A 14,828-nucleotide genomic window follows, 5' to 3' on the forward strand; every position below is an offset into this window, starting at 1 on the left:
AAAGAAAGAAAATAGAAAGAAGTAGGAAAGAAGGAAAATAGAAAGAAGTAGGAAAGAAGGAAAATAGAAAGAAGTAGGAAAAAAGGAAAATAGAAAGAGAGGGAGTAGGAAAGAAGGAAAATAGAAAGAGAGGGAGTAGGAAAGAAGGAAAATAGAAAGAAGTAGGAAAGAAGGAAAATAGAAAGAAGTAGGAAAGAAGGAAAATAGAAAGAAGTAGGAAAAAAAGAAAATAAAAAGAGAAGTAGGAAAAAAGGAAAATAGAAAAAGGGGCTAGGAAAGAATGAATACAAAAGAAGGGTAGTTAGGGATGTATGAGAAGAGAGAGGTTCTAGAAGAGAATGAGAAGAGAGAGAGGGGATCTCAGAGAAAATGGAAAGAAAGATAGTAGGAAAAAATGTGCTGGATGGCATTGACATTGGCAGCGTAGTGGATAAAGAAAATAAAAGAGCTTACCCAATAAAGAACGAGAGCAGACGTCGACTGAATCAAACTGTAACTGGCCATGTACTTGAAGATTCCAAATGTTGTCACTAAAGATGCTCGACCTTGTCTGCAAAAATACAAAAAGTTTTGTTTTAAATAAGGTGAAGAACAATTTTAGAATTATTTAAAGAATAGTATTTTTTTATTATTTGCACTAGACATTTTTTACCTGCATTGCATCAAGGTTTTAAAATGACCATTCATTTTCATAAAACAATGACGTATAAAATATATCATAATTCGAAGATCACCATACAGGGTGTTTCAAAAGTCTTGGGAACATAACGATTTTTAATAACTTGTAATGTTCCCAAGACTTTTGAAACACCCTGTATTTTACAACGAAATAATTTGGAGACTATATATAGATGGTAAAGAATATTGGAAATTTATTTAAATGAAGATGTATCAAAATGTATTCTTCCTCCCTGAATTGACAAATAGATCTATACATACCCATATTTACTTTATCTTGTCTATAACTTGGGGCTGGCAAAAATCGATAAGAGGAAAAAAAAATTATTTCATTATTTTTTATTTATTGCCTTTCTTTTTTTCTACTTTAAAAGCTGAAATATTTCTTATTAACTTGAATGATTTTTTTTCTTTTAAGAAAATTTTGCATCTTGTATCCTCAAAACAGTTTTGTCTGCTTATCCAAAGCATTAACATTTTTAATGATGCTTCCAAGGGCTTTCATAACAGTTTTATACCTTTAAAGTGGACATGCACTAAAAATAGCTCACACAGAAGAGTTCTACAACACCTAGAACATTTAATAACAGCACACTTAAAAGGAAACTGATTTTAGAAACAAAAATCAAACAAACAAAAGAACTCTTCTGTTCTTTGATGATGGATCTGGTATGATCCAAAATTAATAAGAAATGTTTCGACTTTAAAAAAAGAAAAAAGAAAGGCAAAAAAGTTAAATGAGTTTTTTCTTCTTTTAATAATTTTTTGTTGCATCTTAACATTTTTTTTTTTTTTTTTTTTACTAATGTTCACTTCTTACAAAGCATATCACCACTTGGACATAAGGAGCTATTATTTGAGGCCATATCTAGGAAAGATTAACAAGATATTCATTTAAACTTTTGCATATCAGTACAGCCAGGGAAGCAGGAAGGGAATTCCAAAGTCTAGCTGTTTGAGGGAAGAAACTATTAGAATAAAAAGCTTTCTGGCATATGGGGACAACAGCAGTCAAGGGGTGAGATCTTATTGCTAAACGGGTTTGTCGGGGATATGTATGTCAAGGGGTACAAGTGAAACCATTGCATCAGAACACATTCCATTAGCATATTTGAAAAACAGGCAGTGATGCAACATTGCGGTGATGCGACAGGAGCTAGAGCTTAGTTGATAAAGTGGGACTGATTAGATTGACAACGCTTTTTTGGACTTTGTCTAAGAGGGAGAGACTAGTGGTAGATGCACCAGCCCAGATGTGGCAACAATACTCCATGCATGGGTGAATGGTGACCTTGTAAACGTACAGAATACTCTCAGGCGTGAGTAGTCTTCTAGCTCTATAGAGGGAACACACCTTCTTTGCAAAATCCTCTATGTATTTGTTAGAGTTCATATTGCCCGCAAATGTTAGACCGAGGAGTTTGAAGGTTGAATTCTCAGGTAGGGTGCTATTTGTCATGGATATAGAGAGTTGGAGAGGCGTCTTGTAATCGTTAAAGGTAAGCAGCGTAGTCTTACTGGCATTAAATGTAACCATCCACTTGCAGCTCCATTCCACTATAGTCTGGGAGTCATTTTCTAATGATTCTGCCATTGTCTTAGATTTATCTACATCTGTTTTTCCCTCATGCATATTACAGAGCGTTGTATCATCAACAAATATACCCATCTCGGACACAATATTATCAGGGAGGTCGTTTATGAATATCTTGAATAATAATGGTCCAAGGATTGACCCCTGAGGCACTCCCACATTAATGTTATACTGCTTGGATGTATGTCTATCAATGACAACCTGTATGCTTCTATTGTCTAAGAAGGATCTAATTATATTTAGTATACGTCCAGTTATACCATACGATTTAATTTTCATTAGCAGCCCTTTATGCCAGACTTTGTCAAAGGCCTTGGATATATCAAGGGCTACAGCCCTGGCTTTGTCTGCCGTATCCAGTGCATAGTATATGCGTTCAGAGATGACTTAAAATATCTGCAGTAGAACGACATTGCCTGAATCCATACTTTTTGTCAGAGAGAAAATTTGCTTTTGCGAGGTGATGAACTAGTGCTTGATTAATTAAGGTCTCAAAGATTTTAGCGAAGAGTGGGAGGAAACTAATGGGGCGATAATTGAGAGGGTATGTTTTTCACCCGAATTCTTGTACACTGGTATCAGAGAGGCCATCTTCCAGCTATTAGGGAAGCAAGATTCAGCAAGGCATTTATTGTAGAGCTTGAAAAGTATGGGGGCTAGCTTTCTTAATTAGTAATGCAGGGATAAGATCAGGCCCACACGCCTTTGAGGTGTCTAAGTTTCGTATGATATTGCGGACATGAGAAAGAGTGACTTTTACATCACCTAATGTGGGAAATTTGGGAGGGAGTTGTTTGTTGGCTCTAAGGTGGAGTTGGAGGTGAATCACCGGGTAAACAGTTCCGCCTTCTCCATGTTCCAAAAACAGTTTCATCTGTTTATTCAAATTTTTTAAAGTTTCACTGATGCTTCTAAGAGCTTTAATACCAATTTTATATCATTATATATATATATATATAATTACAAACGTCACATCAGTAATGTATGCATATATATATATATATATTTATATAAAGAGAGAGAGAGATTATCAATAAAATAAGAAAATGACAATATAAAAATATGTACTGATGTATATAGATTTATTCATTTATTTGATAAAGATGATACATTAATTAGGAGTGTAGGATAAGTAAAAACTCTTTATAACATAGTATTTCAAAACCTAATGCTTTTCATCAGAAGAGGAGAGAAGAACCCCCCCCCCAAAAAAAAAAGAATATAAAATATATGGACCTAGCATAAATCCCCTATTTTAAGTAAACCCCTTCTATAGTTGCAACCCATTAATACATATAATTACATAATCATCGTTTTTCAATTCACTTACCCCATATTCTTCCTGAGAGTTTAATCTTGCATATTGCTTACATATATTAAACCTACCATTGCAGATGTGCTATACACCTACCTTCATTATATAATAAAGGCTATATTCCTTTTATATCACAGAGATCACTAGAGTTCTCCCAACCGCAAACAGTCTCAATTTTTTATCTCACGCTGCACAATTATTTTGCTCATAATGTAACTATTATTATCCCTATTATGTTACCCAGCATCTTTTCTCTTCTGATGAGAAGCATTAGGCTTCGAAATACTATGATATAAAGAGTTCTTACTTATCAACACTCCTAATTGATGTATCGTCCTTATTGAATAAAAGAATAAATTTATATACATTAGTATATATTTTTTATATTGTCAATTTCTTATTTTATTGATAATTTAAACAATTTGTTGAGCTTTGCATTATCCCGATAAGTCTCTTCTTAAAGAATTAATCTTATTCCTGATTGCGATAAAATTACTAATTTGGATTTTGATTGTTTTTAAATTTCTAAATATAAAAGTTGTTTTTGAGGGAGGTGGGGTGGATTACCGCAAAAACCCATGTAATAAGTAAGTGCAAATACTTTCACAAATGTAAAAATACACTTATAGATTTTAGTTTTACTGGTAGTTTAAAATTAATAACTATTTCATCACTAATATGAGCCATGGAAAATTAAGAATTAAAAGAATCGTTTTGAGCATCGGAAAGAACAATTTTTTCAGATTTTGATATCCCAAAAAGCTCTTATTTTCAATTGTGATTAATTGTCCCAATACTAATATGTCCATGTATATATATATATATATATATATATTTCACACGGTTAATAGTAGCCGAATGGATACGGCCTCTGCTAATCGAGCCAGAGATGTCTCGTGTCGCGGGGTTCGAATCGTTCGACTGGTAGTAATCGTGACACCCTGCACTGAAGAATCCCGAAAGGATGAAACACTAGTGTCTGTAGGTATTTAATTATTATAGTAAAAAAAAAAAATAATTATATATATATATAATTAAACAATAATACTAATATGTACGTGTGTATATATATATATATATATATATATAATTAAACAATAAATTATTCTTTATATGTACAGACACTAGTGTTTCATGCTTACGCAATCATCAGTGTAGGAGGTGACAATTACTGCTGGTCACAAGATTCAAACACAACCACAAAGCCACCTTTCGGGCCCCATTTGCTGAGCCTTTACCTCAGGGCCACCAAACAAATGCCACAGGAATTAGGGGAATTAAGGACTATTAAATGTCGAATTTGGGCGACTAAGACAATCTAGAGTGTTCAAACGAGTAGGAGTTGTGAACATTGCTTGAATGCTAGCTGACTACCTTTTAGTTATTATTCTGAAGGAAATTAAGAACTATTAAACAGAGCAATAAATAGTAATATTATATATTACTGCTACTTATTATGTAAGTAGTAAGCCTACACATCTAAAAAAAATAAATAAATGCTATAATCACATTGACTAATGTATACCCATTAACTCTTATCCTTGAGTGGCCTCTGGGCCTTGATAAGTGGTGATCCCTTTGAAAAATAAATAAATAAAAACGATTTAAGGCTCCAAGAATTCATACTAGAATTGTCCATTAAGACTTGTGCTTTAAGGGATATAAGTGTGAGGTATAATCAAACAGCCTTCTGGAGATTGAGATTAAAGATTCAATCCTCAGTGCAGGCAATATATGAATTACTTAAAACTTCTACCCGGTCATGACTGACAGAATGAGAACAAGCTACCACTGTGGATTAAATACGATGTTTATTTGAAATTTCATACTCAGATTGATAAGGTCCTGGATATGACCTAAAACTATATCTGATGGTGAGGCTCCACCTTGCGGGCCTTGGGGAGTGTGGAGCCACCCTTTAATTGCCATTGCTCCCAGGTCCACTCTGACCCGGAGTGGTAATACCTGTTAGGGTCTTAACTATGGGTTAAATAGAATCAGACTTAAAAAACAAATATACTCCATTAAAAATCGTTCCTCAAAATAACTAGATTCGGCATTAAATAACTTGAAAAAGGTTGATATGCCGTAAAACAAAAACAACCAACCAACCAATCAGATTGATAAACTCAGCACTTTGTATAATGATGATATACGAGTAGAACAGAAAATGGAGCGCTGACAAAAAATATTTTTATCAATGCCGCAAGACCATATTATAGATATTTATGAGTCCCTCACACAAAACGGGTGAAAAAAGTTCACTAACATCGCGGCCATAGGAGAGAGGTTGAAGCTTGGTTGATAGTGTGGAGCTGATTAGGTTGGAGACTCATTTTTGGACGCTGTCTAAGAGTGTGAGATTAGTGGTAGCTGCATCATCCCATATGAGGCAACAATACTTCATGCATGGGTGAATCATGAATTTGTAGAGATACAGAATATATCAGGTGTAAGTAGTTTTCTAGCCTGGTAAAGAGAGCCCACCTTCTTTGCAGCAGTCTTGGCAATGTCTTTAATATATTTGTTCCAATTTATGTTGCCTGTGAATGTTAAACTGAGGAGTTTAACTGAATAACTCTCAGGTAATGAATAATTAGTCATAGCAATCTGTGGTTGAGAAGAGTTTCTTGTAAATATTAAAGGAAAGAAGTTTTCTCTTAGTAGCATTAAATGTGACTATCCACTTATGTCCTCATTCTACTACGAACTGAAGGTCGGTTTGTAGGGCTTATACATGGTTAAGACACATGAATACTTTTGTTCCAGCATACATTTGTCCTATTTCACATATCTATAGTTCCTTCTTGCAAAACTTTCACAAATAAACACTCAACTAGCTACAACAACTATATTCGATTTCCTTCCTCTAACTGTGGCTAAATCTAAACGCAGAATCCATGAACAAAGCTGCTTTCCCAGAACTTCCCGCCTATGAAACATTGTTCCGCTGGCCTGCTTTCCAGTTGAATACAACCTTCAAATCCAATGTAAACAAGTTCTTGTTGATCTGTCCCCATAAATAATCAAATTCTACCCGATTTACATCATTAACAATTACTATACTACCACCTTACATTCGTTAACCCTTATCCTCGAGTGGCCTTCGGGTCTTGATAAATAGTGATTCCCAGGTAGAAAAAAAGAAAAGGAACACCAGAATTGAAAAAAATGAGACACGGACAAGAAAAAGCAGAAAAGGATACGAAGAAAAGAAAATGTAAGGAGAAAAGGAGAGAGTAAGAAAGGAAGAAATAACAAATTTAGAAGACAGGATTGAATTAAAAAAAAAAGACAAGAAAAGGGAGAGATGTTGTAGAAAAGAATAAAAAGGTAAAAAAAAAGAAAAAAAAAAGACAAATTAAGAAACAAAAAGAAAAAAATATCAAATAGAAAAGAAAGCAAGAAGGAAACACTAAAAGAAAGTTTGTAAGAAATAAATAACTTTTAAAGACGAAAAATAGAAACAAAAAAGGGGTTCTGAATGTCAGACAGAGACAAGCCCTTTTATGACAGTGATAAAGTAAGTTAAGCCTATTTCCATCATGCTATCATGAATCAGGTTCATCATTTCTGCCATAGTATTAGTCATGGCAATTGGTGGTTGATAATGTTTCTTGTAAATTGCTAAAGGAAAGAAGCTTTGTCTTAGTAGCATTAAATGTGAGTATCCATTCATGTCCCCATTCTACTACAACGGTCGGTTTCTAGGGTTTACACACGGTTAATACACATGAATATGCTTATCCCATCATACACTTGTCCTATTTCACATATCTATCGTTTCCCTTGCCAAACTTTCACAAAAAATACTCAACCAGCTACAACTGCTATAGACGATTTGACTCACTCTCTAACTGTGCCTAATTCTAAATGCAGATTCCATGACCAAAGCTTCTTTCCCAGAACTGCTCACCCATAGAATGCTCTGCTGGCCTGCTTATTGGTTGAATACAACATGGTATTTTCAAATCCAATGTAATAAAGTTTTTGTTGAGCCGTCCCCATAAATAATCAAATTCTACCCAACTTATATCATTAACGATTACTAAACTACCACCTTACATTCATTAACCCTTATCCTTGAGTAGCATTTAGGCTTTGATAAGTGGTGACTTGCAAGTAAAAAAACAAAAAGGTTTGAACATCAGACAAAGACAAGTCCTTTTATGACAGCGATAAGGTAGGTCAACACTATTTCCATCACGCTATCAATGATCAGGTTCATCATTTTTGCCACAAAGATCCATCACAAGATTTTTCCAAAATCATGGGATAAAAAGCGGAAGCCTCATAATCGTGGTGTTAAAAGTGAAGAACTTTACCTGATAACTGTGGGTACGCATTCAATCGTGGGCACTTTGGAGGTAAAAGAAGATGCCACAGACGCCTCGGCTTCAGAAAGCGAGATTCCAGTATGGGCCATTTTCAGAGCACCGCAATCATTGGCTCCATCACCGCACATGCCAACGTAGTATCTGAAATGATGAAGGAAACAAAGTTTTTAGGCAAAAAAACACTTTATGACTCTAAACAATGTGTTCATGATAATGTCGATAACAGCAATGAGTAATTACTTCATAAAAACCTCAAATGGTGCAATAATTTTTCTAAAATTAAATTTGCCAAATACAAAATAAAATTATATATATATATATTTAATCCTATTGAAAATTATAATTTTATATAAAGTTTTATAATTTTTTTTATAAAAACAAAAAGCATAGGTTAAAATATTGAAAATATTCATAGTTTAATTAAATGATAAAAGTTAAATTTAACTTTCCAAATACTATTAAAAATAAAAATTATATATAAAACTAGCATTTCAGCCCGGAGTTGCCCGGGTGTTTGGAGGTGTATGTTGAGCAAAAAAAAAAAAAAAAAAAAAAAAAAACGGTCAATTTTTTTTTTTTTTTTTTTTTAACTTTGACCCCTATTATGACCCTTAAAAATTTATTGCTTTGGGCTCAAATCAAGTTATTAAGTTAGATCCATGTTTAAGGAACCTATACCTAAAATTTCAAGTGTTTAGACCGAAAATTATTGGAGGAGTTTGGTAGAGTTCTCCAAGGTCAAATCATTGAACTTTGACCCTTAAGAGCCAAATTTCTGGCCAAAAACCGATTACACAAATCTCAGTACCCTGTATATCAAATTTTGAGTCTGTAGACTGAAAATTGACAGAGTTATTGCATAGGCAAATGTACACACACACACACAGACACACACAGAGACACGTTCACTTTTATATATATAATAGATTTATATAGAATTTTAATATAAAAACAAAAAGAATGGTTTAAAATAAGTGAAAAAGATTCCTGGACAATTCCATTATACTGCACAAACACCCATACATCTGTTAAGACATTCTTCCATAAGTCTTTACTTCTATGCAGATGGTATAAAAGTTAAGATTTTTTTAAAATCTAATTTATATACATGTTTATGCTTTTGGCAGAACTGATGTTAACCGGATAGCAATGCGAAAAAAAAAAAAGAGTCACTCTTTCTTTAAATTCTCAAATAGAAATGGAAAAACATCAAAGAATGGTTGAGTCAACAGATTGCAAAGAGGATGAAAGAAATATTGAGATTGTTAGAAGAGAGGTGAATTGTTTCAGTTAATTGCAAATTATGATTAATTCTGTTTAAAATATAACTCAATCCCAAAACTGAAACAGATTTTACCATGTATTTTTTGTGATTAATATGTATAGAAAAAAAAGAAAAAGATTTTGGTCAGTCAGACCTTCTCAGGCAGTTAGACAAGGTCAGTTGAGGAGCAAAAAGCCAGTACACAAGAAAAAGTGCATTTTGGGCTACAAAAACTGCTGAGCAGTCAGTAAGGGTACTTCAAGCGATTAGAAATAAACTGAGCCCTTCTGAATGAGAAGAGGTAAAGCCTGGGAGGATGGACCTCCTAGAATTATACAGAATCACATCTCAGCCTGACAGAAACAGGATATGCTTACTTCAAAATGGCCTCGACTGTCAGACTGATTGTCGAAGACGTATCCCTGACTGGTGTGAACACGGAAACAAATATCAGATGTGTCTGTGTCAATCAGCTGGATGTCATTCTTCTGGCAAGCTGAGGTGTCTCATCATCAATCAGCAGGATGTAATTCTTTCAGGCAGGCATTAATTTTGCTATCACAACAACAAAGGTTCCTAGATGCTAGAAATTTTTCTATTCTAATAGTTTCTTGTTTCAAACTGTTACACTTTAGAATTCCCTTCCTATTTCTTGCTTGTTTTTCTTTTTTTTACTATACTAACAGGCAGAAATTTAAATGTAATATTTATTGAATAATTTTTTTCCTTTATCTTTTTTTAATTTTTACTCTTATTAACCCCAAACAAGACATATTGTCACTTGGACGCAAATTGGCTACTATATGGGAACATGTCTACTATGTGGGAGTACTTGTATTATTACCTTAACCCATTTTCTACACGTTTACAAGTAACCTTACCAGAGGGAGATGCAGAGCCGAATTATCTCCCTTCGAATGATGATACATGCCACTATAATTCATGAAATAAAAATGAATTCACCCTTTTCTTTCAGTCTGACTAGTAATGAACACACTAGCCAGCCTGTGTGCGCTCCACACATGCACACACTTTATGGTATGCAAGACATTTCCCTCAACTTATTCCATGGAATTTCAGAAAGTCAGCTTGTATCTTTGAGTAAATGACAAGCAAAGGAGGAGCGGAAATGTCTGTTCACATTACATTATATTCAATACTTTAAAACAACAATGTCAAAGAGAAATATTTGAACATATAGATTTATCAATTGGTTTTAATGACATGTCAACTCGTATAGAGCCCATGTTATGCCATAAGATAAATTGTAGCATATGATCAAATTTACTGAGGTTTTCATTCTTTTCAACAAGTTTATTTTTGTAGTAGGGAACCCACAGTTGTTTATTGAAAAGTAAAACTATTCCAGACTTACCCCAAAGACTGCAACACTTCAACCAGTTGAGCTTTTTGTTCTGGAGACATTCGAGCATAAACTTTGCCTCGTACAACCAACTGGAAAAGAAATAGATTGAGCAGTTTATAAACAAAACTAAAGATATTAACAGTGTGACCTCCCAAAAAACGGGCCCCAACTCTAATTAGGCCCCATTTCTTAGTGTTTTGTCTGAATAAAATGAAATTTATGTCATAACTAGTTTATTATATTCAAAACATCACATCAAAACACTAGGGTCTTTAGCCTTTTTTTCTCCGTTCTACAGCATATGTTCTAGATGGCCTCCATTTAGCTTTTGTTGTTTTTTGGGTCACCCTGTATTATTTTAATTGGAATTCATCATTGAGATGAATATTATTTATTAATTTATTTTATTGCGGACTATTATCCTCATCTTTCTTAGATGTTGTTTCACGATGTTTTGACCAACTATTCCTCTGGCTTTCATCAGGTGGTAACCGCGACAGGATAAGAACTCCGAATCTCCTAACTGCATTCTCAGCAATTACTATCATCCGTAGTTGTTGTCGTCTCACCACGTTTTTGGCCAAGTAAGCCTCTAGCCTGGTTTGGGTAGGATTAAAACCTCTATCTTCAGACAATTCTCACCTGGAACCATAGAGATTTAACATCTATCAAGTGCACCACATAACTATGGAAGACAGTAATTGCTGAGGATGCAGTTAGGAGATTCAAAGTTCCTATCCCGTTGCGGTTACCTCCTGACGAAGGCCAGAGAAATAGTTGGCTGAAACGTAATGAAACAACAGCTAAGAAAGATGAGGATGATAGTCTACAATAAAATAAATAAAAACTAAAGATAATCAAGAATTATATGCTCACTCTGGTCGTATATATTGTTATATTAAACATTTTTTTTGTGGGGAAAAAAAAAAAAAAAAATCAAAAGGCAACGATGCCACACTTCTAACCCTCTACGTTCTGCTATCAAGAATCTCCCAACTGCAAAACACAATGCACATCTGACAAAACTCGCCACTTCAACAGCCAAGTTCAAAATCCAACCCTTCTGAAAAGACTTCGTTTATATCCAACTGGAAGCATCTCATTTGCATATTGAGCAAATATATAAAAAAGCAGCCATTGCTTTTTTTTTTTCTCTCTTCACTCCTCCTGCTCCTGCTTGCACAAGATCTTACAGGCTGCCGAAAAAACAGGTTTGTCACAAATTAAATGATATAATTACAGTTATTAATGGCAATACATAGTTAAAATAAATTTTGAAAATAATTTGAATGCAATTGATAATGTTTACCCATTGATTTATTGATTATTATTACTTATGTTCAAACTCAGGTTTTGAAATATGATGTAGATCATAAATCTATGATGTCACAACAAAGCTATAATCATTTTATTACGGTAATGTTTTAAGCTCTATTTATAAGGAAGTGTAAATGTATGTGTTTGTGTGTTCCCTGTAGAAAAGAAGGCTACGAAATTTACATAAAATTTTAAAGCATACTCAGTTCTATAACAGAATTCCCTATATTTAAAAACAGAAATAAAGAAAAATCTGTATGATGTATATACTCATAACAAAACGAAAATAGCGCACTCCAAAAATCATGAAAACTGATCAATTAGTTTAATTTTTATAAAGAAAATCATTTGTAAGCCATAACTGGGAATTCGTAAACATTACAACAAAAGCCTCAAATTTTAATTATTGTTGAGTTATTTCCCTTGTTTTGTTTAAGATTATTTTAAAGATGGCGCCTCTCTTCCATTTTTTTACTTTTTTAAAATTTATTTAAATAAAACAGTAGATGTAAGTTTTTTTGTTTAAGTTTCTTTTTTCGAAGATTGGGTATGGGTATTGACGTTGGGTATGGGTATTGACGTTGGGTATGGGGCAGCAAATCAGCTGCCAACATAGCCCTGCTTTTTATTGAAACCAACCGAGAGCTCTTTTTAGTATCCTCGTTGTTCCCTTAAGTGCAATTGTCTGGATCTCTTTTACACTTGGTTCACCAGGAATATTAGTTAGATAGGACTTCAGGTTCTTCTTCATAAGTCCTGTGGCACCTATAATAACTGGTATGATTGATATCTCCCCGTTTGTGTCTGTGTGTAAATATCTAACAGATAAACTACTGGTCACATAACACTGAAATTAACAGGAAATAGTAATCATACATAAAGCATGGTTTATAACGAATAAAATCTTTGTTTGGATGAATAACGCGTACAGAAACAAGTTGAAATGCGAAATGTTTATTTCAACTTGCCAACATGTTTCTATTACTTTAACGTATACACAAATTCATTCATAACTTGAATTGGTTTAATTTTAAAATTTTATCTGTGAATAGCTCAAACGGTAGGAATGCAGCCAGACAGAGCGCTAAATGTTTTGGTTCCTAGTCTAGCTGATGCCATACAAGTCACTTTCTAAAACTTTTGAAATCTGTACTATATATTAGGTGCAATAGAACATTCACTACAGAATTGGCTCTGTAATAATAAATCCGAAATTTGCATGAATTATTATATATCCAGGACCCCCATTGAGGGACTTTTACCCTCTGTAGGGGTGGGTGGGGGCAGTCGGCGTATTCTAATGCCCCACCGACAGGGCCATTTACTGAGGAAGACAATGGAAGTGTTATTGAATTCCTAGAACCTCAAACGGTAGGTCTTAACGTTTCAGTGTCAATCGCCAGTCATGACACTTGCGTTATTTGGGAATATATTATTTACTTTTAATGCAATATTTCCATTTCGAAAAGTAGTTAGAATCTGACATGAAAGGAAACACATTCTTTATATTTAAGTGATTAATGGGAATTCGTAGGCATTGCAACAAAAATTTCATGTTTGAATTATTGTTGAGTTATCTCCCGTTTTCTTTTTAGATTATTTTTCAGACAAATTTTGCATTGTATTTATTACATAAAAAAATTAAAATGTGTGATTGATAGACGAATGGACAAAATTGCTAGTTTATATATAAGAGAAGAAGAATATTACTTCAGCAGAAAATGTAAGAATTCTTTCCCAAGGATTTGGATGCTGTGTGTCATCTGCAAACATATTCATTTTGACATTTCTCTGTGTGCTCCAAAAGGATCAAAATATTCTTTGTATTATAATTCATCCATACTTATCTCTCGTTAGTTTGTTAGCCAGAAACACTATATGTATTCATCTAAATCAACATATTTCTTTCCAACATGAAGCAAGGGAAATAACTCTTACTTCAAGAGTTATAACTCTTAAATCTCAATAAAAGGGAGATAATTCAACATATCTCTCTCTCTCTCTATCTCTCTCTTTTTCTCTCTCTCACATTGATCTTATTCGTAACTATCACCAGACTTCTTACTTCAGTAAAAACGACAAAAAAAATCTATCCTTGGATTTTATACCCTCTCTTCCCATCCCATAGTTCTCTCATTCTCTACACCACTTCTGATCAACTATCAGATTATTCATAAAATACTATTTTTTACATAACCATTCTGCCATGAGATGAGCAATATTCTGAGCTATTTTTATTCCTTTACACCACAAACAAATCAAAATTAACAATCTAGTTATAGACAGGTTCCATGCATGAGTTTGCCTTTTGTCAACGGCTTGAAGAACAGCCATAGTTTCTTGTTAAGCTAAATTTCTTTGTGACTAAATGCCTTTCCTAAGACAAACCCCTCCAAAGGATAAAGCATTTTTGTCAAGACACCATTCTGCTAGACTTTTCTACTAACTGGGGCGTTGAGCTTGTCGGTTGTCGAGAAAATGATTATTCACACACCTGCTATGGTACTTTTTTTGGATGTGATAGAAACTACTGCTATGGGAATAGGAGAATTGTTTATCAAGGTTTACTCCTCAAAATCCGCTGTGTTCATACATGCTCAATCTATCAAAAGCAAATTATTACACTGAAGAGTGGAAGCAGTTTTCTTTTTTTCTTAAACCAATCAATTAAGTGTGCATTGCATAATCATTGAGTTGTTATTTTGTTTTTTAAAGTTTGGATATTCTGTTGATTTTACTTTTCAAAATAAGTCCAGCATGAGGATGCATATAATCCGATTGGAAAGCTTTCAAAACCAGCTGAAATAATGAAAATTGTTTTTTTCCGGACAGTGCAGTAGCCCAAAGACAAATATAATTAACTGATTTCTTTATGTCCTCTGATGAGAAGAATAACAAGAATAGAATTCTTTGAAACTCTGCGGAATAAGGACTTTCTCTTATAATAAGCTCTACTC

The 14,828-nt window shown here is 33.7% G+C and overlaps 1 protein-coding gene across 1 annotated transcript in view; it reads right to left on the bottom strand.

The window, feature by feature from the left end:
* Positions 1 to 345: 345 nt before the first annotated feature.
* The window catches only part of LOC145298768 (polyamine-transporting ATPase 13A3-like), a 195,046-nt gene continuing 180,563 nt past the window's right edge, over positions 346 to 14,828 (bottom strand). The window contains exons 25-27 of the mRNA XM_080144344.1: positions 10,564 to 10,643; positions 7,913 to 8,065; positions 346 to 550 (exon numbers count right to left, since the gene is read on the bottom strand). Of these exons, the coding sequence (XP_080000470.1) occupies positions 361 to 550; positions 7,913 to 8,065; positions 10,564 to 10,643 (423 nt within the window). The 3' untranslated portion in view covers positions 346 to 360. The remainder of the gene's footprint in view (positions 551 to 7,912; positions 8,066 to 10,563; positions 10,644 to 14,828) is intronic.

Source organism: Euprymna scolopes, chromosome 2, assembly GCF_053919585.1.
Source record: "Euprymna scolopes isolate OS-2025 chromosome 2, ASM5391958v1, whole genome shotgun sequence".
NCBI classification, from domain to species: Eukaryota; Metazoa; Mollusca; class Cephalopoda; order Sepiida; family Sepiolidae; genus Euprymna; species Euprymna scolopes.